The 23,502-nt window shown below is 43.2% G+C and overlaps 1 protein-coding gene across 1 annotated transcript in view; it reads left to right on the forward strand.

Moving 5' to 3' along the window:
* Positions 1–23,502, forward strand: part of LOC311139287 (microtubule-associated serine/threonine-protein kinase 1-like) — a gene marked incomplete at both ends in the record, with an annotated part of 91,908 nt that overhangs the window by 65,014 nt on the left and 3,392 nt on the right. The window contains 18 exons of the mRNA XM_084174173.1: positions 8,062–8,159; positions 8,284–8,359; positions 8,887–8,959; positions 10,234–10,470; positions 10,908–11,117; positions 11,689–11,790; positions 14,957–15,089; positions 15,219–15,286; positions 15,699–15,775; positions 15,947–16,155; positions 16,280–16,418; positions 16,544–16,676; positions 18,863–19,028; positions 19,142–19,243; positions 19,426–19,548; positions 20,087–20,196; positions 22,858–23,018; positions 23,186–23,457. Coding sequence (XP_084030299.1) covers positions 8,062–8,159; positions 8,284–8,359; positions 8,887–8,959; positions 10,234–10,470; positions 10,908–11,117; positions 11,689–11,790; positions 14,957–15,089; positions 15,219–15,286; positions 15,699–15,775; positions 15,947–16,155; positions 16,280–16,418; positions 16,544–16,676; positions 18,863–19,028; positions 19,142–19,243; positions 19,426–19,548; positions 20,087–20,196; positions 22,858–23,018; positions 23,186–23,457 — 2,489 coding nt within the window. The remainder of the gene's footprint in view (positions 1–8,061; positions 8,160–8,283; positions 8,360–8,886; positions 8,960–10,233; positions 10,471–10,907; positions 11,118–11,688; positions 11,791–14,956; positions 15,090–15,218; positions 15,287–15,698; positions 15,776–15,946; positions 16,156–16,279; positions 16,419–16,543; positions 16,677–18,862; positions 19,029–19,141; positions 19,244–19,425; positions 19,549–20,086; positions 20,197–22,857; positions 23,019–23,185; positions 23,458–23,502) is intronic.

Here is a 23,502-nt window from a genome sequence, read left to right on the forward strand (position 1 = left end):
ACCTGTCTCCACACAACAGACTTCCTCTGTTCTATGGTGTTCCTCTAAAACGGCTCCCTCTAAAACAGAATAAACATCCTCTCAGGTTCCACTTGAAAACATTAGCAAAGTCATAATTCTTCATACACTACAAGACCAAAAAGCTCTAGTTTTGTCTCATCAGACCACATGACCTTCTCCCATTCCTCCTCTGGATCATCCAGATGGTCATTGGCAAACTTCAGACGGGCCTGGACATGCGCTGGCTTGAGCAGGGGGACCTTGCGTGCGCTGCAGGATTTTAATCCATGACGGCGTAGTGTGTTACTAATGGTTTTCTTTGAGACTGTGGTCCCAGCTCTCTTCAGGTCATTGACCAGGTCCTGCCGTGTAGTTCTGGGCTGATCCCTCACCTTCCTCATGATCATTGATGCCCCACGAGGTGAGATCTTGCATGGAGCCCCAGACCGAGGGTGATTGACCGTCATCTTGAACTTCTTCAATTTTCTAATAATTGCGCCAACAGTTGTTGCCTTCTCACCAAGCTGCTTGCCTATTGTCCTGTAGCCCATCCCAGCCTTGTGCAGGTCTACAATTTTATCCCTGATGTCCCTACACAGCTCTCTTGTCTTGGCCATTGTGGAGAGGTTGGAGTCTGTTTGATTGAGTGTGTGGACAGGTGTCTTTTATACAGGTAACGAGTTCAAACAGGTGCAGTTAATACAGGTAATGAGTGGAGAACAGGAGGGCGTCTTAAAGAAAAACTAACAGGGCTGTGAGAGCCAGAATTCTTACTGGTTGGTAGGTGATCAAATACTTATGTCATGCAATAAAAGGCTAATTAATTATTTTAAAATCATACAATGTGACTTTCTGGATTTTTGTCTTAGATTCCGTCTCTCACAGTTGAAGTGTACCTATGATAAAAATTACAGACTTCTACGTGCTTTGTAAGTAGGAAAACCTGCAAAATTGGCAGTGTATCAAATACTTGTTCTCCCCACTGTATATATATATATAGAGGTGACAGCATTGGAAATGCTTTTGGCGGTTAATCTGCTTCTGTTTTGTGGGTGGCACTGTGTGCTCTTTTTGATGGATGGGTCCTGGCCTCTCGGGGCCTTAGGGATCCGGAGGGACGTGGGTGGGATGCTGATCACTGGGATGACAGCTCAACTTGGGATGGGGAGGGGCTTTAGCGGGGGAATTAGTGGAGAACAATTGAAGGGTTACTCCGTAGCAATGCAAATATCACGGTACAGCTATATGGACACTCAATCATTACGGTATTTTTTATTGGTAAATTTACAAATATATATAATGATGAATAGACTTGAAACTTGTATCTCATTATGGTGTATGGTGAAATAAGTATAGCCAGTTATAATTGTAATGGCTTAGCTGATAATAACAAAAGAATAACAATATTTACATGGCTCAAAGAGAAGGAATATAATATCTATTGTATACAGGAAACTCATTCAACAATTCGAGATGAAGTTGTGTGGAAAAGGGAATGGGGGGGGGGAAATATACTTCTCCCATGGGCAAAGAAATTCAAAAGGGGTGATGATATTAATTAATAGTAATTTCGATCCAAATGTGCAAATTGTCAAAATAGATACGCAAGGTAGATGGATTATTTTAAATATGTTATTGGACCATAAACAGATATGGCTCATTAACCTTTACGGACCAAATAATGATGATCCACAATTCTTTGACAATATATATAATAAATTATCAACCCTGCAAGCAATTCAAGACAATATTATTATGGTGGGGGATTATAATACTGTTTTAAATAGCTCAATGGACCGTAAAGGAAATCACACCACAAACAATCACCCACATGCTCTTAAGGAAATTGTGAATGTCATGGATACATTAGAACTAGTAGATATATGGAGGCTTAAATATACTGATCTAGTGAGATATACATGGCGGAGACTGAATCAAGCTAGTCGTCTTGACTTCTTTCTTATCTCATTCTCGTTGGCTACGAAAGTAAAAAAAAAAGTGTTGATAGGGGACAGAATGCGGTCGGACCATCATATAATTGGCATATACATTACTCTTACTGAATTTCCATGTGGGCGAGGATATTGGACATTTAATCAAAGCCTATTGGATGATAATTTATTTATAATTAGAACAAAGGAATTTATAACTGACTTTTTCCGACATAACATAGGTACAGCAAATCCCCTTATTGTATGGGACACCTTTAAATGTGCCTTTAGAGGCCATGCAATTCAGTACTCATCTCAAAAACAAAAGCAATTTAGGTCAAAATAGTTTATACTAACAAAGGAAATAGAAAGTCTAACAGAACAGATAGATGGCAATAAAAACTGTAACATAGAGGCACATAATAAATTAGAGGAAAAACAAAAAGAAATGGAGAAACTTATTCAAGAAAGATCAAGTGTAATATATTATAAAAATAAAGCAAACTGGATGGAATATGGGGAAAAATGCACAAAATTATTTTTTAATCTTCAACATAGGAATGCTACCAAAAAGAACTTAATGAAACTGGTTACAATTGACGGAGTCACCCATGATTCACCAAATGATATTTTGAAGGAGGAAACAAAGTACTTTAAGCATACAGTGGGGGAAAAAAGTATTTAGTCAGCCACCAATTGTGCAAGTTCTCCCACTTAAACAGATGAGAGAGGCCTGTAATTTTCATCATAGGTACACGTCAACTATGACAGACAAATTGAGAAAAACAAATCCAAAAAATCACATTGTAGGATTTTTAATGAATTTATTTGCAAATTATGGTGGAAAATAAGTATTTGGTCACCTACAAACAAGCAAGATTTCTGGCTCTCACAGACCTGTAACTTCTTCTTTAATAGGCTCCTCTGTCCTCCACCCGTTACCTGTATTAATGGCACCTGTTTGAATCTGCAATAGGTAAGCAGCTTGGTTTGAAGAAATCAACTGTGGGAGCAATTATTAGGAAATGGAAGACATACAAGACCACTGATAATCTCCCTCGATCTGGGGCTCCATGCAAGATCTCACCCTGTGGGGTCAAAATGATCACAAGAACGGTGAGCAAAAATCCCAGAACCACACGGGGGGACCTAGTGAATGACCTGCAGAGAGCTGGGACCAAAGTAACAAAGCCTACCATCAGTAACACACCACGCCGCCAGGGACTCAAATCCTGCAGTGCCAGACGTGTCCCCCTGCTTAAGCCAGTACATGTCCAGGCCCGTCTGAAGTTTGCTAGAGTGCATTTGGATGATCCAGAAGAGGATTGGGAGAATGTCATATGGTCAGAGCTTTTTAGAACTTTTTGGTAAAAACCCAACTCGTCGTGTTTGGAGGACAAAGAATGCTGAGTTGCATCCAAAGAACACCATACCTACTGTGAAGCATGGGGGTGGAAACATCATGCTTTGGGGCTGTTTTTCTGCAAAGGGACCAGGACGACTGATCCGTGTAAAGGAAAGAATGAATGGGGCCATGTATCGTGAGATTTTGAGTGAAAACCTCCTTCCATCAGCAAGGGCATTGAAGATGAAACGTGGCTGGGTCTTTCAGCATGACAATGATCCCAAACACACCGCCCGGGCAACGAAGGAGTGGCTTCGTAAGAAGCATTTCAAGGTCCTGGAGTGGCCTAGCCAGTCTCCAGATCTCAACCCCATAGAAAATCTTTGGAGGGAGTTGAAAGTCTGTGTTGCCCAGCGACAGCCCCAAAACATCACTGCTCTAGAGGAGATCTGCATGGAGGAATGGGCCAAAATACCAGCAACAGTGTGTGAAAACCTTGTGAAGACTTACAGAAAACGTTTGACCTGTGTCATTGCCAACAAAGGGTATATAACAAAGTATTGAGAAACTTTTGTTATTGACCAAATACTTATTTTCCACCATAATTTGCAAATAAATTCATAAAAAATCCTACAATGTGATTTTCTGGAATTTTTTTCCTCATTTTGTCTGTCATAGTTGACGTGTACCTATGATGAAAATTGCAGGCCTCTCTCATCTTTTTAAGTGGGAGAACTTGCACAATTGGTGGCTGACTAAATACTTTTTTTTCCCACTGTATGTTTTCTTTTCAGTCGCCTCCATCTCCTGTAACTGAAGCTAATTGTAGTGATTTTTTTTCTATTGATAATGTAAAATTAACAGCCATACAGAAAGACTCATGTGAAGGTGAAATTACAGAGGAGGAACTTCTGTATGCAATTAAAGACTTTAAGTCTGGGAAAACTCCAGGGTTGGATGGCATACCAGTCGAGGTATACCAAACCTTTTTTGATATACTAAGAGGACCGTTATTAGCATGTTTTAACCACTCCTATGTAAATGGTAGATTATCTGACACTCAAGAAGAAGGTCTGATCTCATTATTACTGAAACAGGATACAAGTGGAAAATATAAAGATCCAGTCCATTTAAAAAATTGGAGGCCCCTTACACTTCAGTGTTGTGATGCAAAAATTCTAGCAAAATGTATAGCGCATAGAATTAAAAAGGTATTGTCGGATATTATTCATTCTAATTAGACAGGTTTTTTACATGGAAGATACATTGGAGATAATATAAGCAAGTATTGGAAACAATAGAAAACTATGGAACATATGGGAAACCAGGCCTGCTATTAATAGCAGACTTCGAAAAGGCATTTGATAAAGTACGACTGGGGTTTATATATAAATGACTGGAGCATTTCAATTTAGGAGAATCTCTTATAAAATGGGTCAAAATCATGTATAGTAACCCTAGGTGTAAAATAGTAAATAATGGCTATTTCTCAGAAAGTTTTTAACTGTCAAGAGGAGTGAAACAAGGTTGTCCACTATCGGCATATCTATTTATTGTGGCCATCGAGATGTTAGCTATTAAAATCAGATCCAATAATAATATCAGAGGATTAGAAATCCAGGGCTTAAAAACAAAGGTGTCATTGTACGCTGATGATTCATGTTTTATTTTAAATCCACAACTAGAATCCCTCCACAGCCTCATAGAGGATCTAGATACATTTTCTAACCTCTTTGGATTACAACCAAATTATGACAAATGTACTATATTACGTATTGGAGCACTAAAAAATAAAACATTTACATTACCATGTAGTTTACCAATAAAATGGTCTGATGGTGATGTGGATATCCTCGGAATACATATCCCAAAGGAAATAAATGATCTCACTTCAATACATTTTAATAGAAAGTTAGCAAAAATAGATAAGATCTTACTACCATGGAAAGGAAAATACCTGTCAATTTGTGGAAAAATCACCCTGATTAACTCTTTAGTATTATCCCAGTTTACCTATTTGCTTATGGTCTTGCCTACGCCTAGCAAACAGTTTTTTAAATTATATGAGAAAAAACATTTTCAATTTTATTTGGAATGGCAAGCCAGACAAAATTAAAAGGGCCTATTTATATAATGAATATGAATTCGGAGGACAGAAATTATTAAATATTAAAGCATTAGACCTATCACTAAAAGCTTCAGTCATACAAAAGTTATACTTAAATCCGAACTGGTTCTCAAGCAAATTAGTAAGATTGTCTCACCCAATGTTCAAGAAAGGCCTTTTTCCCTTTATTCAGATTACAACAACTCATTTTCAGTTATTTGAAAAGGAAATAATCTCCCAAATATCACTATTTCTAAAACAAGCCATAGAAAGTTGGTTGCAATTTCAATTTAATCCTCCAGAAACGACAGAACAAATAATGCAACAAATATTGTGGTTAAATTCAAATATACTAATTGACAAAAAACCTTTATTTTTTGACAGAATGTTTAAAAAAGGTATAATCTTCGTAAATGATATCATCGGTAGGACTGGTGGAGTTATGTCGCACATGCAGCTAACAAAAACATATGGAAATGTCTGCTCTACCCAAAATTACAACCAAATAATTGCAGCCTTACCGCAAAAGTGGAAGAGGAAAGTGGAAGGGGGAGAAAGTAAGGAACTTGTCTGTCGGCCTTGCATTAAAGAACATAATTGGTTAAGGAAAACTGTGATAAATAAAAAAGTATATCAGTTTCACTTAAGGACCAAAGGATTGACAGCCGTCCCATATAGATTGCAAAATAGTTGGGAAGAGATTTTTGACGTACCGATCCCATGGCATAGCGTTTATGAACTGACACGCAAAACGACACCGGATTAAAAAATTAGAATCTTTCAATTTAAATTATCTTGCTACCAATAGAATGTTATTTATATGGGGGATACAATCTTCCCAGCTCTGCAGATTTTGCTGTGAAGAGACAGAATCATTAGATCATTTGTTTTGGTTCTGTCCATTTGTAGCTTGTTTTTGGACACAGGTCCAGGAATGGCTAAAGGATTGCAATATTTACCTGGAGCTAACCTTGCAGATAGCATTACTGGGTGATGAGAAAACTGGGTACTATTTCCGACTAGCATATGAACGCAGCGTCTCTCCTCCTTTCCTGGACAGTAAAGCCAAGCCACAGTGACTGACTAGCAGTGCATACAGTACTAAAGAGGACTGGTGATGGAGCTATCTGAGTGTGTTTCAAATGGATCTGAGCTGTGGGCTATTAGAGTGTCATTTAAGAGGCATCGTGCCATTACTGAGAACACCTGTGTGTGACTCAGAGTCAGCATGTGTAGCAGGACATGGCGGAGAGTGTGTGGAGTGGAGGTTCCAATTAGGATTGAGGTTCTCCCATGGATTTGAGAGGATCCTGTTGACTACCCATTCACCCTCTCTCTCTCTCTCTCTCTCTCTCTCTCTCCCCCTCCTCCCTACTCTTCAACCTTATCTTGCATGAGAGGAGACGGCTGGGGATTGATGGCAAAGGAAATTGAATTTTCTTTATCGCCTTGGTCCTCCTGCAGTGAGCCCTGCATAAGCACGTGTCAACACACACACACACATACACACTAAACCACAGACAAACACACAAATACTTGCAGTAACACACTTGGAAAATAGGGGTAGGGTTGTAGAGAATCGAAGGAACATGAATGTAATAAGAAATCTTAGGTGCTGGCTTAAGGCCGGTAGCAACCACTACAGAATGTCCGTCAGAACAAGGATGAGGCGGATGTCCAGGTTAAGGGGAGTTTAATGGAAGAAGATGTCCACATTCACACACACATCACACACACATCTGACCGCTCATGGTTCAGATAACTGAGAATCATGTCCAGTGAGAACTGACATTAACTACATGGTCCTGAAAGGAAAGAGGAGAAAGAAAACTCAGGCTATAGCACTGCTATAATATGAATGACATGGCTGTATAAGCTAGCACAGGTAAGTATATAACAGCAAGGGCTATACACTACAGCAGGCATAAAGCCTAGTCACATGGCAATAGACTAAACAGCCTATTGGACTTGTACACATGAAACTCAGGCAAATGTGCTCAAGTAAACATTACAGTAATGTTGAAATGTATAGATAATATAATTACAATGAGCATGAGTGATATATATATATATATATAATAGTAAATAGCCTAGCACCATAAATGAGCAATGCTCATAAATGGCTAATCGCGAACAGTCATGCTAAAATGCTCATGCATTCCAATGCAAACTGCTAACGGTAGTGCTAACGCTAGCGGGAGCATGAGCTAGCTAACAAGCTCAACACACGGTAATTATACACAATAGACCACAAAACTTAGCTCCACATAATATGACACAGATCTCAAGGCACTTACATTTAGTTGCATGCACAATTAAATATCAGACATACAGGGATTCAGTCCACAGGAGGAAAAGTTCAGCAGGAGGGTAAACTGTGGAAGTACTCATCAGGATGGGGAAAGCACGTTTCTGACCACACAGTGTGCTGGGGTCATAGACTAAGTGAAACTGAAGTCCCGGGAATCAAGGCCACTGATAGGCTGAAGGAGATGTGGTGAGACTAAGCTGCCCAACTAGAACTAACCAGAAGGGATGGCTAGAATCAGCTGACTGAAGCTGGCCGTTTTAACAACACTCTCTCTTTTATGTACCACACTAAACCTTCACATAAGGTCTCCTACTAATACATAATTGTTTATAAAACTCCCTCTATTTCTCTTTCTCTGTGTTTCCAGTTGTCGTACCAGTAACAGGAAGAGTCTGATCCTGACCACCACCTCCCCCACTCTGCCCCACCGCCCACACTCTCCTCTGCCCCTCCCTGGACACCTCGGTACGTACTACAGCCAAGTCTCTCAGACTACAAACATATTACTGTAAACACGTCATTATACAGTACCTCTCCTTCCCTCTCACGCTCTGTCTGTTTCTCTATTCCCATTCCTTTATGTTTCCAGGAAGTAGCCCTCTGGACAGCCCACGCAACTTTTCTTCCAGCACCCCGGCACACTTCTCATTCGCCTCCTCCAGAAGGTAACAGCTCCCTGACACTGTGTGTGTATGCATGCGTGTTTATGCATGTGTGTGTGTGAGAGAGAGGGAGGGAGAGGTGAATACCTGTTAGATGCAGGTCTAGCACCTCCCAGTGAGAATGATCACATCTCTCAGAGTCAGTGGTGAGAGGAAGCCAAAGAGCCTGGGCAGGAGGTCTGTGTATGTGTGTATGTATACACAACAACATACACATGTGAGGTCCAATCCAGTCATCCCTTCTCTTCCCAGTCAGTCAGTCAGTCAGTCAGTCAGAGTTAGAAGAGCAGAGGCAGGAGCAGCAATAGCTTCCTGTGCTCACTGCTCTCATTTATCAAATCCCTCTCCCTGTCTGTCACTGCGGCATGCTGCAGCTCCATAGAAACACAATGGCCAGGCCACTCTCTCTTCGGATGGCTCCTATGACTAATACAATACGGTGGATCAGTTGTGTTATACAGAATGTGGATGTTGGGCATAAGTCTGATGCTCTCAGATTTAATACTGTACATTGTTTTTCTCCTCTGAAGGGCGGATGGTCGACGATGGTCCCTGGCATCTCTGCCCTCCTCTGGATATGGCACCAACACGCCCAGCTCCACGGTATCACAGATTTGACCCTGCTTCTACTACCCTGCTTTATCGCATCTCGTGCATCAATGGCATTATCCTAAAAAGCTCTTAGTCTTTTCTTCAAAACGTGCTTTCTTCCACTTTATCTTTCTCCTTTGTCTGACTTACCTCACTTTCTCTGTCTCCCTTTCTCTTTCTCACACTATGGCACACTCTTACGGTCTCTGTCATTGCCTCAGGGTCTTCTTCAGTTTCTCTCTCTCATTCACACACTCATAGACACACACACATACCAGCACACACCTCATCTCTACCCATATTTTCTCTCTTTGATTCTCCTCCCTCAGGTCTCGCTCTCTCTCTCTGTTTTTCTCATTTATGTAACAGAACATCAGAGGCCTGGGGACTGCTCTCGTCTGGCCAGGGAGAGAGGGAGGAACAGAGGAGGGTAGCTAGATAAGTACCAGACCGGTGGGATGAGAGAGGAGAGTAGAATAGAGGAGAAAATAGATAGTGCAAGTACACGCTGTTCAATGCTCAATTCACCACAGGCTCTATTTAGCTAAATACCCCCATTGGAAATAATATGTCAACAAACGACACATATGTATCTGAATGAGCCCAGACATGGAACTTAGTATGGAGCAGGCAGAGCTGCTTAGTACCAGTCCCACTACAGAGTTCCCTCCTCTCCCCTGGACTGAGTCTGATCATGGATATCTCTATGGTGGAGACAGATCCATTTGGGAGTGAAAACAATGCTTTTTCAATACCCTGGCAGACATATACAGAAAGCAGCATCGATAAATAACAGAACATTTATAACCATGAAATGCTGTGACAGAGATAATCTTCCCCCTCCTTCCATCCACCCTTGTCCTGATTGTTTTAAGCAGGGATGCCAATTGGGATTGATTTGGGATTGATCCTGTGGTTAGCGGTGAATGTCAAGTCCCATTGCTTTGACTCAGCAGGTAAATGAGTCTGTGTCTGAAAGAGACAAATTAATGTAGCAGCCCCTTGTACTGGGCTCACTTCATTAGTGTCTCTCTCTGTCTCTCAGAGGTGAGACAGATGGACGAGGTTAACTGTCCCCACTCCCCGGTATAGCCACTACCAGAGCCGCCAGAGCACATAACTAGCTATGGTTCTGGCCAATACAATAACTGGATTTAATGTATGAGAGAACATCACTTTTTTTTGCTGGTTTTTGATGTTCTAACTTTCATTCTCTTTTGTCTTCTGTCTAACTCCTCCACTCTTCCTCCCTTCTCTTTCTCCTCCCTCTCTTCCTCCCCCTCCAGTCCTCCAGCTCGTCTCAGGAGCGGCTGCACCAGCTGCCCTTCCAGCCCACCATGGACGAGCTGCACTTCCTGTCCAAGCACTTCGGCAGCACCGAGAGCATCGCCGACGACGACGGGGGCCGCTGCTCACCCCATATGCGCCCGCGCTCCCGCAGCCTCAGTCCTGGACGCTCCCCCTCCTGCTATGACAATGAGATCGTCATGATGAACCATGTGTACAAGGAGCGCTTCCCCAAGGTAAGACATGACACATGCACAGACGCACATGCACACACACACACGCGCACACACACCACACACACACAAAACATAATTTTCTCTCACACTTTCAAGTGCAAGTAAGGATAAGGATTGATTAGAGCAGACTGGTATCAAAAGGAAGCAGGTTATAATGTTTGCTCAGTGTGGTACGTAATGTCAGAGATTAAAAAAAAAAGAAGTTTGAAGTTTGATGTTTCAGAGGGGAAATTAGGCAAAGGCTGTCACCCTCTGATTTGTATGTCAGAAGTTCTGTCTACTTTTAAATGGGTGTAAGTGAGAATGATGGAAATACCACGGGGCAATGGAGCAGAACTTAACTATTTCAGTTTTGATTGTAAAATATGAAATAGGTAAAAGGTGAACTCTCCTAACTCTGTTTCCTGTCTCTCCCTCTCTCCTCCCCCCTCTCCCAGGCCACGGCTCAGATGGAGGAGCATCTAGCAGAGTTCATCAATGCCTTCTCCCCTGAGAGCGTGCTGCCGCTGGCCGACGGGGTCATCAGCTTCATCCACCATCAGATAGCAGAGCTGTCCAGAGACTGCCTGTCCAAGGCTCGCGAGGGCCTCATCACCACCGTCTACTTCTTTGAGCTGCAGGAGAACCTGGAGAAGCTGCTCAATGATGTGAGTCACAGAAACGCTGCAAGTATAGGCTAAGATGTCATGATAGGTGCCAATGCAGGCCAGTTCTGGGGTTACTGAGCTGCCCAGAAGCCAGTCTTATGTTGCAGTGTATAACATCAGCATAGCCCTGAGTGGAATTGTTGCATGTGAGCTACATTGTCTTCATATCAGGCTCTCCTCAGGTCTGGGTGGCCTAGCTGCAGGCTGCTGAGAGGCACATTTAGTTCCTATCATCTCATTTCAAATCGCAGCACTACGCCTTTCATTAGGATAAGAACGAGGAAAGGAGTAAAATAAGGCTATTGTGTAATAGTGCGTGTGATTTGTCTGAGCAGATAGAAGATATCAAGGAACTTCATCTGCACTCCCGGTTTGACGAGTTGATTAAATCGGTCTGATTATTCTGGATTGCCAGTATTCTGTTTGATTGGATTAGTTTTGCCTGGAATATGACTGTTCTCACATCCCACGTTGCTCCAAAGCTTGGATTTATTTAGTTTTTTTCTGTCTTTCTCTCCCTCTACATTTCCCTCTCTCGCTCTCTTCGTCCATCTATTTCTCTCTCTCTCAGGCGTATGAGCGATCAGAGAGCTCAGAGGTGGCCTTCGTCACAGAGCTGGTGAAGAAGCTCCTCATCATCATCTCTCGCCCAGCAAGGCTGCTGGAGTGCCTGGTGAGAATAGAACACATAACTCTCTTAACACAGTCACGGTCATGGTAATGGTCACCGGCGTGTTCACAGTCACATTCACGGTCCATGGCCCCACTAAGTATTTAACAGAGCATATCCCTGGCCTGGACCAAATACAAATTAATTTCCTTAAATAAATATGAGCACAAACACTCATTTGCGGTTCCATTATAAACATTTAAACAGGAGGGTTTATTACACAGTAGGGGCAAAAATACTGAGCTCCAACTAAGCACCTCGATAAAAGGCCCAATCTGCCTGGCTAGTGACTACATTTGCATTTAGATTAAAATTAAATTTGCCTCGCTACAATATTACAAATACCAGCGGCCCCCTGAAGTGCTGTCTGAGTCTCACAGACCATGACTGTGTCATTTAAAGTTTGAGCCTGTGTGTGTAGCCCAGACTGACTCAGGGTCTCTGGCAGAGCAGTAATCCTGTCCTCTGGGTGAACGCAGCCGGCAGGCCTCATAAACCAGGTTTCCATTCAACCTTTATATGCGAGTAAAGTACATTTTGGATAGAAAAATGTAATGACAGGACTGATGGAAACAGAATTTTTTTTGTTAAACTTTCCAAATGTCGTCAAAACAACATATGCTTGACAAGGTGGGATCTTTTTGTGTCTGTAAAATTAATTATGCGAGAAATGACGGTGGAAAGGCTTTTATGCTCAAATATTGAAATAATAACCCATCATATCGACGTAAACTTGGAGTTACGTGATGACATGTTGTGTAGTCCTCCCACTACTACTCTTCGGGGAAGCATGCAGTTTATTAGGCTACAAATTAAATAATTGATGATGAACTTCACAGGGAGGTGAAAGTGCAAGGTGATGAGCTTGATGCTTATTCTGGTGACATGATCATCGATGCTTGACTGTCGTTTGACAAATAAAAATAATCTCGCTCTTTTGTCCATAATAATCTCATCAACTCAACTCTGGACCTCGAAGCCAGTTCCACTGCGTTTTTTCATTGTTCCCCTCTAATCAGAGACTGATTTAGACCTGGGACACCATGTGGGTGCATTTAATCAGTTAAAATAGAAAACCAGCAGGCTCCAGACCTCGTAGGTTAACAGTTGAATACCCATGATGTAGACCTATACGTGTGTTCTAGCCAACAGCGCAGATACAGTACTGTGCCAATACCAGAGTGGGCACACTGCTATATAACGATTTTTTTGTGACAAAACCATCAGTAAAGTTAAAAATGTGATGGAAACCCATTAAATGTAAAACATGTATTCGGTGCATGCATAGCTGCGGGAAGTAGGGGTGCTGAGGGTGCTGGGGCACCTCCTGAAAAAACAGAATACAAAAATAATATTGTTGTTTTATTTATTTGAAAAATATATATTCACAAAAGTAGTGCACTGGGCCTTTACTAGTCCTGTATTAGCCGACCAATATAGCTGTCTGAAGCGCGGGCAAAACAATTATACTGAACAAAAATATAAATGCAACATGCAACAATTTCATTTTTACTGAGTTACAGTTTATATAAGGAAACCAGTCAATTTAAATAAATAAATTAGGCCCTAATCTATGGATTTCACATGACTTGGCAGGGGTGCAGCCATGGGTGGGCCTGGGAGGGCATAGGCCCACCCACTGGGCAGTTAGGCCCAGCCACTGGGGAGCCAGGCCCAGCCAATCAGAATTAGTTTTTCCCCACAAAAGGGCTTTATTACAGACAGAAATACTCCTCAATTTCATCAGCTGTCCGGGTGGCTGGTCTGAGATGATCCCGCAGGTGAAGAAGCCAGATGTGGAGGTCCTGGGCTGGCATGGTTACACGTGGTCTGTGGTTGTGAGGCCGGTTGGACGTACTGCTTAATCTTTTCATATCATATCTGAGCCACAATGGTTTCTTTGTCTAGCTTCTTTCCTGTCTATCCCCATGTCTGCTTGGTCTCCTTTTCATGTCATATCGGAACCCCCTCTTTATCCAAACAGCCACCCTCCCTTGACCTGGAGCCACTATGGTTTCTTCTTGTGGCTATGTGTATCGGGTCATAGCACACAAACAAGTGAAAACATTAGTTCCATTACTACCCATATCTCCACACAGCTGCGCCCTTGGAAGATAGTAAAAGACCGGATTAACTGAAAAACTGTGGTCACTCTGAGGCTCTTTGTCCTGACCGTGTGACCAGGTTACTCAGAAGCAACAAGAAATGGAAACAATACAGGTCTATCTGTTCCTGAAGTTTATCTCCATCCCATGTCCTTGACTACACGCCAGACCAGCTGCAGGGAGCTAGAGGGAACCATCCTGTCACGTTCGTTTAAGGACGGGTCTGACCAAGGCGCAGCGTGAAATGCGTACATGTTTATTTCACCGATAAACATAAACCAAAACAACAAACGAAACGTGAAGTCCTAAGGCTACACACAAAACAAGCCTACACACGGAACAAGATCCCACAACTAACGAGTGCCAATAGGCTGCCTAAGTATGATCCCCAATCAGAGACAACGAGCGACAGCTGTCTCTGATTGGGAATCACACCCGGCCAAACATAGACATACAATCCTAGAATGACAACATAGAAAACACAACATAGAACACCACACCCTGACTCAACATACCAGAGTCCCATAAGTCAGGGCGTGACACATCCTTTTTCAGAAGCACAGCATTTGCACTAAAGAAATGTCTCTACTATTGTTAAGCATATTATAATATATGTAATGGAAAAATACCTATAGAGCCATTTCATCATAGCTCTGTTTTAACTCTTTAATTTGTTCTTAATCCATAGGCATATAGGGCATATAGGAATTTAATTCTACAACATGCATAATTCATATAATTGGTTTCTTATGTTGTCTGCCCTTAAGTGAGACAGAGTAGTTAACTAAAAATCTCCAATACACCCTTGTCAGGTGGATGGATTATATTGGTAAAGAGAAATGCTCACTAACAGGAATGTAAACAAATTTCTGCACACAATTTGAGAGAAATAAGCTTTTTGTGCATATGGAAAATGTCTGGGATATTTTATTTCAGCTCATGAAACATGGGACCAGCACTTTACATGTCGCGTTTATATTTTGGTTCAGGATAGTTCTATCTTGATAAAAGTAGTGTTATATCTGTGTCAAACTGAATGTGGTCCCCCTCTTCCTGTCCCCCAGGAGTTTAATCCAGAGGAGTTCTACCACCTGATGGAGGCAGCAGAGGACCACGCCAAGGAGGGACACCTGATGAAGACGGACATCCCTCGCTACATTATCAGCCAGCTGGGACTGACCAGAGACCCTATAGAGGGTGAGTGAGAGAATGAGTCTGAGAGAAAAAGAGAAAGAGGAAACCTTGACTTGTGTTGACTACTGTTGCTCTGTCACTCTGTGTATTGCTGAAATGGAGCTCATATTTACTCCCTCTGTCTGTCCTCAGAAATGGTTAATCTGGACAGCTACGACAGTGAGGGACCTCTCACCCCGGAAACAGACGACTCAACAGAGGTGAGAACCTTGTCCCTACTCCACCTCTCCCCAGCCCACCCACCATCAACCCCCCTCTCTCTCTGTCCCTTTGGGTTAAGTCAAACTGTAGTCCAAGGCCCTACTGGCTGTAATAAATATGACTGCTTCCTCTACTAATTACTTGGCACAGTGGACATTAATCTACGCAATTGAGTCAATTTGCTTTAATTAGAGTCTGAAGTCAAAAGCAGGATATCCTCTAGTGCTTTGTATGCCTGCAATCAGCCATCTTCAACCATTAGGACAGGTGCCAAAATTCAGCTAAGTGGATAAGAAGTCAGGAAGACAAGGGTAGCACTGGGGGAACATAGAGAAGACGTCACTCCTGTGGGCCTGGTGTTGGAGGTCTGGCCAGTCTTGTCTTACCCTGCTGTCATGTTCTCTCCCTCAGGGCAAGATGAGAGCCATGAAGCCACCCGTAGAGGCTGACTTCCAGACCATTAAGCTGATCAGCAATGGAGCCTACGGGTGAGTGTGGGTGTGGGTGTGTTCATGCATATGAATGTTACATTAGTACATGTATATGAGCCATCTTGTTGATGTCCATTGAATGGTTTTAACAGAAAACACTGGATTTACTCAGTAAAATGTGTAAAAAATCTGATTATTAACTGTGTGTATGCATGTGTGTGTCTCCAGGGCTGTTTACCTGGTCCGTCACCTGGAGACCCGTCAGCGTTTCGCCATGAAGAAGATCAACAAGCAGAACCTGATATTGAGGAACCAGATCCAGCAGGCCTTTGTAGAGAGAGACATCCTGACCTTCGCTGAGAACCCCTTCGTTGTCTCCATGTTCTGCTCCTTCGAGACCCGCAGACACCTCTGTATGGTCATGGAGTATGTAGAGGGTAAGTTAACACAATAATATACTGGACACCATTACTTGTCTGTTTAGGACAAGAGCAGCATTTAGGACATTGCTGGTGATGGGAATGCTAGCAGTCAGTCTGATCACGTATTATCTGTTGCCAGGGGGAGACTGTGCCACCCTGCTGAAAAACATTGGGGCATTGCCTGTGGAGATGGCGCGCATGTACTTTGCAGAGACCGTCCTGGCGCTGGAGTACATCCACAACTATGGCATTGTGCACCGCGACCTCAAACCAGACAAGTAAGACCTCACTTGTGTTGGCATTGAACAATTATCAGATGGGACTCATTGGGGTGAACTCAAAGTTTGATTATATTACAAACATGAAGAGTGTTTCAGGTAACCTTTGATCTGTCTGTCCCCAGTCTTCTGATCACTTCCATGGGGCACATCAAACTGACTGACTTCGGCCTGTCTAAGATGGGTCTGATGAGCCTCACCACCAACCTGTATGAGGGACACATCGAGAAGGACACCAGGGAGTTCCTAGACAAACAGGTGTGCACTGTATATAGAGCAGAGAAACCTATAACCACCACAGTATACACAACGACTTTGCAGTAATATACACTGCACAAAAAAATAAAGGGAACACTAAAATAACACATCCTAGATCTGAATGAATGAAATAATCTTATTAAATACTTTTTTCTTTACATAGTTGAATGTGCTGACAACAAAATCACACAAAAATGATCAATGGAAATCAAATTTATCAACCCATGGAGGTCTGGATTTGGAGTCACCCTCAAAATTAAAGTGGAAAACCACACTACAGGCTGATCCAACTTTGATGTAATGTCCTTAAAACAAGTCAAAATGAGGCTCAGTAGTGTGTGTGGCCTCCACGTGCCTGTATGACTTCCCTACAATGCCTGGGCATGCTCCTGATGAGGTGGCGGATGGTCTCCTGAGGGATCTCCTCCCAGACCTGGACTAAAGCACCCGCCAACTCCTGGACAGTCTGTGGTGCAACGTGGCGTTGGTGGATGGAGCGAGACATGATGTCCCAGATGTGCTCAATTGGATTCAGGTCTGGGGAACGGGCGGGCCAGTCCATAGCATCAATGCCTTCCTCTTGCAGGAACTGCTGACACACTCCAGCCACATGAGGTCTAGCACTGTCTTGCATTAGGAGGAACCCAGGGCCAACCGCACCAGCATATGGTCTCACAAGGGGTCTGAGGATCTCATCTCGGTACCTAATGGCAGTCTGGCTACCTCTGGCGAGCACATGGAGGGCTGTGCGGCCCCCCAAAGAAATGCCACCCCACACCATGACTGACCCACCACCAAACCGGTCATGCTGGAGGATGTTGCAGGCAGCAGAACGTTCTCCACGGCGTCTCCAGACTCTGTCACGTCTGTCACATGTGCTCAGTGTGAACCTGCTTTCATCTGTGAAGAGCACAGAGCACCAGTGGCGAATTTGCCAATCTTGGTGTTCTCTGGCAAATGCCAAACGTCCTGCACAGTGTTGGGCTGTAAGCACAACCCCCATCTGTGGACGTCGGGCCCTCATACCACCCTCATGGAGTCTGTTTCTGACCGTTTGAGCAGACACATGCACATTTGTGGCCTGCTGGAGGTCATTTTGCAGGGCTCTGGCAGTGCTCCTCCTGCTCCTCCTTGCACAAAGGCGGAGGTAGCAGTCCTGCTGCTGGGTTGTTGCCCTCCTACGGCCTCCTCCACGTCTCCTGATGTACTGGCCTGTCTCCTGGTAGCGCCTCCATGCTCTGGACTCTACGCTGACAGACACAGCAAACCTTCTTGCCACAGCTCGCATTGATGTGCCATCCTGGATGAGCTGCACTACCTGAGCCACTTGTGTGGGTTGTAGACTCCGTCTCATGCTACCACTAGAGTGAAAGCACCACCAGCATTCAAAAGTGACCAAAACATCAGCCAGGAAGCATAGGAACTGAGAAGTGGTCTGTGGTCACCACCTGCAAAACCAGTCCTTTATTGGGGGTGTCTTGCTAATTGCCTATAATTTCCACCTGTTGTCTATTCCATTTGCACAACAGCATGTTAAATGTATTGTCAATCAGTGTTGCTTCCTAAGTGGACAGTTTGATTTCACAGAAGTGTGATTGACTTGGAGTTACATTGTGTTGTTTAAGTGTTCCCTTTATTTTTTTGAGCTGTGTATTTTAATTTCTACATTTTCCATAACCATTCAGACAGAAAGAAACTATACCGAATCACTTTTTGATTTATTTATTTCTAGACAAATTAATTAATAAATGCTGAATTTATAAATATGTGCATATAGTTGTCAAAGCATAAAGAAATGAAATGATCAACATCTAACAAAATGATAACCAAATATTCCTCAGTTATTATAATCAGCTGTCTTTTCAGATTTTTTGTTTTTTCCCACCCTTTGAATGGTACTGCTTCAATTAAATCCCCAATTATTTATTGGCTCGGCTTTCTCACAGATCTGTTAGAATTTGATGAATACCCATCTGCACATGAAAACACAACGTCCAGAGCTTTCATGTTTCATCCTGGCATTCTCGCATTGATCCCCTCAGTTTGGCAGAAACGTGTATTGGCCACACGTGTCTCCCACTCACATTCTGAGTGAGACTGGCCTTAGCATCTCACCAATAGTGTTTTATCCATAGATATGAATATAGAACCTCTCATAGGAGCTCTGTGGTTCTGTCCTCCATCAGGTGTGTGGCACGCCAGAGTACATTGCCCCGGAGGTGATCCTGAGACAGGGCTATGGGAAGCCAGTGGACTGGTGGGCTATGGGCATCATCCTCTATGAGTTTCTGGTGGGCTGTGTGCCTTTCTTTGGAGACACACCTGAGGAGCTCTTTGGACAGGTCATCACAGGTGAGAGGTTGGGGGTTAGTGGGTTCTTTGAGCAGCATCTTGCAGCCATTTTGAAGCCATATTTCTCACTTCTACATTGTCCAATGCAACTTATCTCTGTCTGTCTCTTGTAGATGACATAGTGTGGCCAGAAGGTGATGAGGCTCTTCCTACTGATGCTCAGCATCTGATCTCTACTCTACTTCAGACCAACCCACTGGTCCGACTGGGCACAGGTCTGCATACACTTCCATGTTGACAACATGCTTAACATCAAACGTATGCTGTAACAGAGATGGACCAAACTACCTATTCATAGTGAAAATATAGATTCACTCAACAACACACATCTTATCTCTCTCTCCCTCTCTCTCTCTCCCCCTCCCCCTTTCATTCTCTCTCTCTCTCGCTGCCCCAGGCGGTGCATTTGAGGTGAAGCAGCACTCGTTCTTCACTGAACTGGACTGGAACAGTCTGCTGAGACAGAAGGCTGAGTTCATCCCCCACCTAGAGTCAGAGGAGGATACCAGCTACTTTGACAGTGAGTCTCTCTCTAACTGCACTGCCCCCTGGCTACATGGAGGGGAACTGTGCTGACTCGTTGCATTCTTAATGTATAGAATCACCATAAGGCAGTGGTATTTAAAATAATTCAGCGGGGACACCATTCTCTTCTCCAGAATTTCTGGGGACCCCATTTTTTTGCAACCATTTTTCGTGACCCCAGCCCACTCCACCCCTAATCTAATGACAAAACCTTAATCGGTAAATGTTGATTTTTAAATTAACAAATAACCTTCAATAACATTTGAATCTCTTATCTAAGAAACCAATACATATACTCAATAAAATTATATTACTCAAAAAGGTTTGTTTATGTCCCATACAACAATATTTACTCTTAATTTTTTGTTCCTAAAAAAATTACTGCTGTTCGGTCGCAACCCCGACATTGAATACCACTGGCATAAGGGATAGAGATAAGAACTAGCTGTGTTTGGAGCTTTGATGCACTTGTCCATGCTATTTGTCTGTTTGCATTTGTATGTGTGTAACACCCTGTCCTACTCCGTCCCCAGCCCGCTCGGACCGCTACCACCACGTCCACTCTTATGATGAGGACGACACCAATGATGATGAACCTGTCGAGATCCGCCGTTTCTCCTCCTGCTCCCCTCGCTTCAGCAAGGTCAAACTCTACACTTACTCATCCTTAAACGTACCTTAAAACTTCAATTAAACGCTGTCTCAAATAGCCGCCTGTCCCTTTTAATAGCCGGCCATCGGCACACATTTCAGCAAATAAACGGCTGTTTCAAATCAACGCTGGGTCTAAATGAGTTGTTTACAACATTACCATGAATTGTTTACGAGGTTTAATGTTTGATATGTTACATTAAATAATTCAGTAATGACTCGAAAAAAGGATGGCAATCATCAGTTTTTATCGGCAGTAAGAAACTGCTAGCCATTGGCTACTAACAGATGAGAACTGCTAGCTAGCTAACTGACAAGCACAAAAACAGTCAACAACTTCGGGAGTACAGACCCCCCCCAGAAATCAGCTGATCGCTCTAGTGGCGAACGTAAGAACTGCCGAACAAATGCACAGTCAAAATGGAGAATAATTATTCTGTCAATGGTTTTAATTTTTTGTTTTTTATTAGAGGCATACTAAGACAAAAGAAACGTGGCACAGTGTGTGCAGGAACACATTAACACATTAGTGCAGGAAATGAATAAATTGATTAAAATGCTGGAAGTGAATGCTGGAATTAAAGAATTAACTATATACAGTGAGGGAAAAAAGTTGTTGATCCCCTGCTGATTTTGTGCATTTGCCCACTGACAAAGAAATGATCAGTCTATAATTTTAATGGTAGGTTTATTTGAACAGTGAGAGACAGAATAACAACAACAAAATCCAGAAAAACGCATGTCAAATGTTATAAATTGATTTGCATTTTAATGAGGGAAATAAGTATTTGACCCCCTCTCAATCAGAAATATTTCTGGCTCCCAGGTGTCTTTTATACAGGTAACGAGCTGAGATTAGGAGCACACTCTTAAAAGGAGTGCTCCTAATCTCAGCTTGTTACCTGTATAAAAGACACCTGTCCACAGAAGCAATCAATCAATCAGATTCCAAACTCTCCACCATGGCCAAGACCAAAGAGCTCTCCAAGGATATCAGGGACAATATTGTAGACTTACACAAGGCTGGAATGGGCTACAAGACCATCGGCAAGCAGCTTGGTGAGAAGGTGACAACAGTTGGTGTGATTATTTGCAAATGGAAGAAACACAAAATAACTGTCAATCTCTCAAGGCAGCTGGGACCATAGTCACCAAGAAAACAATTGGTAACACACTACGCCGTGAAGGACTGAAATCCTGCAGCGCCAGCAAGGTCCCCCTGCTCAAGAAAGCACATATACAGGGCCGTCTGAAGTTTGCCAATGAACATCTGAATGATTCAGAGGAGAACTGGGTAAAAGTGTTGTGGTCAGATGAGACCAAAATGGAGCTCTTTGGCATCAACTCAACTCGCCATGTTTGGAGGAGGAGGAATGCTGTCTATGACCCAAAGAACACCATCCCCACCGTCAAACATGAGGTGAAAACATTATGCTTTGGGGGTGTTTTTCTGCTAAGGGGACAGGACAACTTCACCGCATCAAAGGGACGATGGACGGGGCCATGTACCGTCAAATCTTGGGTGAGAACCTTCCCTCAGCCAGGGCATTGAAAATGGGTCGTGGATGGGTATTCCAGCATGACAATGACCCAAAACACACGGCCAAGGCAACAAAGGAGTGGCTCAAGAAGAAGCACATTAAGGTCCTGGAGTGGCCTAGCCAGTCTCCAGACCTTAATCCCATAGAAAATCTGAGGAGGGAGCTGAAGGTTCGAGTTGCCAAACGTCAGCCTCGAAACCTTAATGACTTGGAGAAGATCTGCAAAGAGGAGTGGAACAAAATCCCTCCTGAGATGTGTGCAAACCTGGTGGTCAACTACAAGAAACATCTGACCTCTGTGATTGCCAAAAAGGGTTTTTCCACCAAGTACTAAGTCATGTTTTGCATAGGGGTCAAATACTTATTTCCCTCATTAAAATGCAAATCAATTTATAACATTTTTGACATGCGTTTTTCTGGATTTTTTTGTTGTAATCTGTCTCTCACTGTTCAAATAAACCTACCATTAAAATTATAGACTGATCATGTCTTTGTCAGTGGGCAAAAGTACAAAATAAGCAGGGGATCAAATGCTTTTTTCCCTCACTGTAAATAAGCAAAAGCTGTCTGCATTAAGGAAATAGACACCTGACTCAAATAGAAGCCTGTCTCTAATAAGCACCTGTTGTGTTCAGTGATTCAAGCAAATAAATGCCCGGGCTATTAATTGAAGTTTACGGTAAAACCTATACTTCGGCCTAATCAGTTCTTCTGTCTCACCTCCCTTCTCCAACACTCCTTGCTGAACTAGATGAACTTGATGCTCCTCATTGTACCAGTCTAGGCCAAGTAAACGTGTCTTCTCTAAAGCCTGTCAATAAATCTCATAATCCTTTACACACACTGTGTTAACTGAGTCAACTGACTTTATGTGACTATCACACATGGTAGACTAAGTCATGAAAGAACCTATTTCGTAACCTTGGATTTTATTGACACACATGCCTCAGACATATGTCTCTTTCTGCTCAGATCTCCCCTTCTTGACTAAACTCTGAAAGCTAATTGTGCCAATGAACCCATTTTAAAACAAAGAATCATGGGAAAATTAGTATTTTTTTCCTCTGTGGGTGCTGAAAGCTTATGCACCCTCTCTCTGTTGGGAACTACAGGTGTACAGCAGCATGGAGCACCTGTCCCAGCTGGAGCACAAGCCCCCGACAGTGACCCGGCGGGAGCACAAGGGACCCAGGGAGGACTGGGTGGCAAAGAGAGAGAGCCTGGGCAGCCTGACCTTGAGAGATAAGAGCTGGAGGACAGGATCTCCTGAGATGTGAGTATGACCATTACTGTGCTCTGACTAGTACTAGTGCCTTACCTTGCTTAACAAGTAGGAAACGTGACATTGTTGGTCCTCATTATCAAGGCTCTCATTATCATTAGTCATAGTTTTTTTCATAAATACAATAAATAAATTCTGTGCTGTGTTGTTGTGTGTAGGAAGCGACTGTCGTGCTCAGAGTCCTCCTTCACTGAGAGTGACTCCAGTCCTCCATCTGGGGCCCGGCGACGCTTTTCTGCCCTCATGGACACTCACCGCTTCGCCTCCCCACTAGAGGCCGACCCTGACCTGCCCGTGCCCACCCGACAGCCCCCGGTCAAGGCCAGGGGCACCTCTCTGGAGGGGGCCATGGGCACCACATCCATGGGCACCACATCCAGCCAGGGGGATTTTAGGAAGGAAAGGGAGGGTAACGTGTTGACTGCTGGAGGTGAGGGCATTTGCCATTGGATAATGGATGAATCCTGGCTTGACC

The sequence above is a fragment of the Coregonus lavaretus genome, assembly GCF_964263955.1.
Source record: "Coregonus lavaretus genome assembly, chromosome: 2".
Lineage (NCBI taxonomy): Eukaryota > Metazoa > Chordata > Actinopteri > Salmoniformes > Salmonidae > Coregonus > Coregonus lavaretus.